This window comes from Galdieria sulphuraria (genome assembly GCF_000341285.1).
Source record: "Galdieria sulphuraria unplaced genomic scaffold scaf_375, whole genome shotgun sequence".
NCBI classification, from domain to species: Eukaryota; Rhodophyta; class Bangiophyceae; order Galdieriales; family Galdieriaceae; genus Galdieria; species Galdieria sulphuraria.
This window is the reverse complement of record NW_005178100.1, coordinates 1-2,962: the sequence shown is the minus strand read 5'-3', so window position 1 is coordinate 2,962 and position 2,962 is coordinate 1. Positions and strand designations below refer to the sequence as shown.

Here is a 2,962-nt window from a genome sequence, read left to right as displayed (position 1 = left end):
CATAGGATATATCATGGATGCAATCTTTATCAATGTTCCTACAATAGGATGGCGTCTCATGTTAGGTACTACATTGGTTCCAGGTGCCATTGAAACGGTTGGTATGTTTTTCCAACCTGAAAGTCCTCGATGGTTGATTAAGAAAGGCAAACATGAACATGCAATGGAAGTTCTTAAACGTTTAAGAATTTCTAGAGAACATGCCTTGAGAGATTATGTGATCATTAGGAAAGCCTGTGAAGAGGAGTCTAGAATGACTGCTGGTAAGAACATGTATTTTGAACTGGTAAGAGTGCCATCTCTTCGACGAGCTTTGTTTGTGGGAGTTTTACTTATGTTGTTTCAACAATACTGTGGAATGAATGTGTTTATGTATTACGTGGACTATATGTTCAAGACCATGATACATGTATCGAGTAAGAAAGCTGTTCTTGCTAGTATGGTTGCTGGTTTTGCCAATGCAGTATTCACCATTCCTGTGTATTGGACGATTGACAAGTATGGAAGAAGAAGTCTTCAATTATGGACGTTTCCAGTGATGTGTGCCATGCAAGTTCTTGCTCTTTTTTCTTATTATGGCACAAAATGGGTCAATTTTGCGCTGTTTATTATTGCCATATTCTTCTTCATTGCTGCCTATTCTCCAGCCAATGGACCCGTACCTTGGGTCTATAATGCTGAAATTTTTCCGTTGTACATTCGATCAGAAGGCATGGCTATTACTACATTTACCAACTACATGTTCAATTTCGTAGTATCCTTTTCATGGCCGGATATGTTGAAAAGTATGAAAGCTCAAGGTGGTTATGGATTTTATGCAGCAGCTATTGCTTGGGGATGGGTAATGTTGTTCTTCTTTATGCCAGAAACCAAAGGTTATACTTTGGAACAAATGAGACTTGTGTTTGAACACTCACTAGGAGAAATTGCCAAGTATCATTGGCACTGTGGTGTGAATAATGTGAAGAGAGTATTAGGCATGAAGAATGTGAACGCTTCTATCCCTTCTCCCTATGATAAAGCAGCCAACTTGAAAGAACATGGAATTGAGGAAGAAGAAATGTAGACAGTCCTATTATTTATGTCAGTTGGTTAAAATAAAGATGGAAATGAGTGAATTTCATCTCTTTCTTTCTCATAGTTTCGACAAGAATGATCAATCATCGGATTTTTGCCACGTCATCCAATTTTCTTTATGGCAGAAGAAAGAAGATGGCGCGGAGGAAAAGTGAGTGGTCCGCGAGTGGTTAGAGAAATGAGTGTAAACGATTCACAACGTTTTCCTTTCAAAGAACTTTCCACAGAAGCCGAAGAAGTACGAGTACAAAACGCTACGAGACGTAAACACCCTCACGGACTTCGACGCGAGGAAATATTACGACAACACCCAGAAATTGCCAAGTTATATGGACTCTATCCCGTTTCCGGGCTTTACATCGTTTTGCTTGTAGCCCTTCAGTGGTTACTTGCTATATTCTTTACTCAATATTTTCCTTGGTAAATATATATTTATTGCTACTTACGAACGTTATTATGCACTTGCTAACAAGAGTTCAAGGTACTTGTGGATACTTGCCACTTATGCTGTTGGTGCAGTTATCGACCACGCTTTATGGGTACTTATTCACGACGCTACACACAACCTGATATTCAATTCAGTTGCTGCTAACCGTATCATGCTTTGTATTGCGAATATTGCGCACGTCGTTCCATCTGGAATGATGTTTCGATATTATCATATATTACATCACATAGAACTTAACAAAATAGCCAAGGATCCCGATGTTCCTGCAAAGTGGGAAGCCAGATTTGTTGGAAATAAGCCTTTAAGAAAGGCGTTTTGGTTATTTTTCTTCTTTTTATTTCAAACCGTTCGCTTATTTGGCTATTCACATCGGGTAAGTGGGGATAGTTTAAAAAGAAAGAATGATTACTCACGTTGAAATAGACCCCCAGTTATCAGGAAATGAAGTGGATAGCTGCAAATTGGTTGATAAATATATCTTTTCATGTGACGAGCCTTGGTTTGGTGGGAATTTCTCCGTTAATTTTTATGTTGTTATCGTCCATATTTGCCATCGGATTGCATCCTTTAGGTGCTCGTTGGATACAGGTAAGTCTTTGTCTATTCATATTTCTCGATTCTCATAGAGATGGGTGAAAGGAGCACTACCCAACGCATCCTTTTCAGTCGACGTATTCTTATTATGGTATAGCCAACCGTGTGGCTTTTAACATTGGTTTCCACAACGAACATCACGTAAGTATTGAAACCCAATGAGGGAAATAGGCATCTGAGAGTTATTTCTTTTGACAGGACTTTCCATCTATTCCTTGGAATCTACTTCCAAAACTTCGTCAGTTGGCACCTGAATATTACGATACTCTTTTTGCATACCGCTCTTATCGTAAATTGTTGCGTGACTTTATTATGGAGCCTAGATGGAGTTTGAGTGTTCGGTGGGAGGAAGAACTGAAGCGGAATCCTCATGATCCATCGAAAACCGCATGATGTTTTTCGTTTTCTTTTTGTATGACTCTTGTTGAACTAAGTGATAACGCAATATTCTATCGCCATCACTGTGATTGTTGAACAAGATGAATATATATTTTTTTTGTATAAAGTATGTTTCTTTATGTCGTCGTATTGTGTAGTGAGATGGGTTGAGTGAATGGGATTTTCCATCATTCCTATTCCGTTATGAAAAGGCAAACAAAGAGAAAAACAACAGAATGGTGTGACTCACCAACACAACAACAGCCACCATCATCACCGGAGAAGAAACAACAACGAACAAGTATACAAGACGCTATTCTTCCCTTCAACTCTGATATACCTCCACCACCACCTTCATCTCCTCCTCCTCCTCCTCCTCCTCCTTCTTCTCCACCACCACCACCACCACCACCACCACCAACTTCAGAAGAAGAAACAGCTTTATTGGAAGCCATGGGTTTACCT

The 2,962-nt window shown here is 39.5% G+C and overlaps 3 protein-coding genes across 3 annotated transcripts; all 3 read left to right on the top strand.

Annotated features, from left to right (window-relative positions):
• Positions 1-42: 42 nt before the first annotated feature.
• Positions 43-1,117, top strand: Gasu_65900 (MFS transporter, SP family, sugar:H+ symporter; the record flags this gene model as incomplete). The annotated part of the gene is made up of 1 exon (XM_005702215.1): positions 43-1,117. One exon carries the CDS (start codon positions 59-61, stop codon positions 1,064-1,066), a length of 1,008 nt encoding a protein of 335 aa, XP_005702272.1. The 3' UTR covers positions 1,067-1,117.
• A 45-nt stretch (positions 1,118-1,162) lies between these two features.
• On the top strand, positions 1,163-2,657 carry Gasu_65890 (sphingolipid delta-4 desaturase). The gene is made up of 5 exons (XM_005702214.1): positions 1,163-1,497; positions 1,559-1,898; positions 1,949-2,113; positions 2,165-2,260; positions 2,318-2,657. The coding sequence occupies exons 1-5, from the start codon at positions 1,196-1,198 to the stop codon at positions 2,510-2,512; spliced, it is 1,098 nt and encodes a 365-aa protein (XP_005702271.1). The 5' UTR covers positions 1,163-1,195; the 3' UTR covers positions 2,513-2,657.
• A 5-nt stretch (positions 2,658-2,662) lies between these two features.
• Positions 2,663-2,962, top strand: Gasu_65880 (uncharacterized protein; the record flags this gene model as incomplete). The annotated part of the gene is made up of 1 exon (XM_005702213.2): positions 2,663-2,962. A coding segment is annotated over exon 1 (261 nt), but the record flags the coding sequence as incomplete, so codon positions are not given.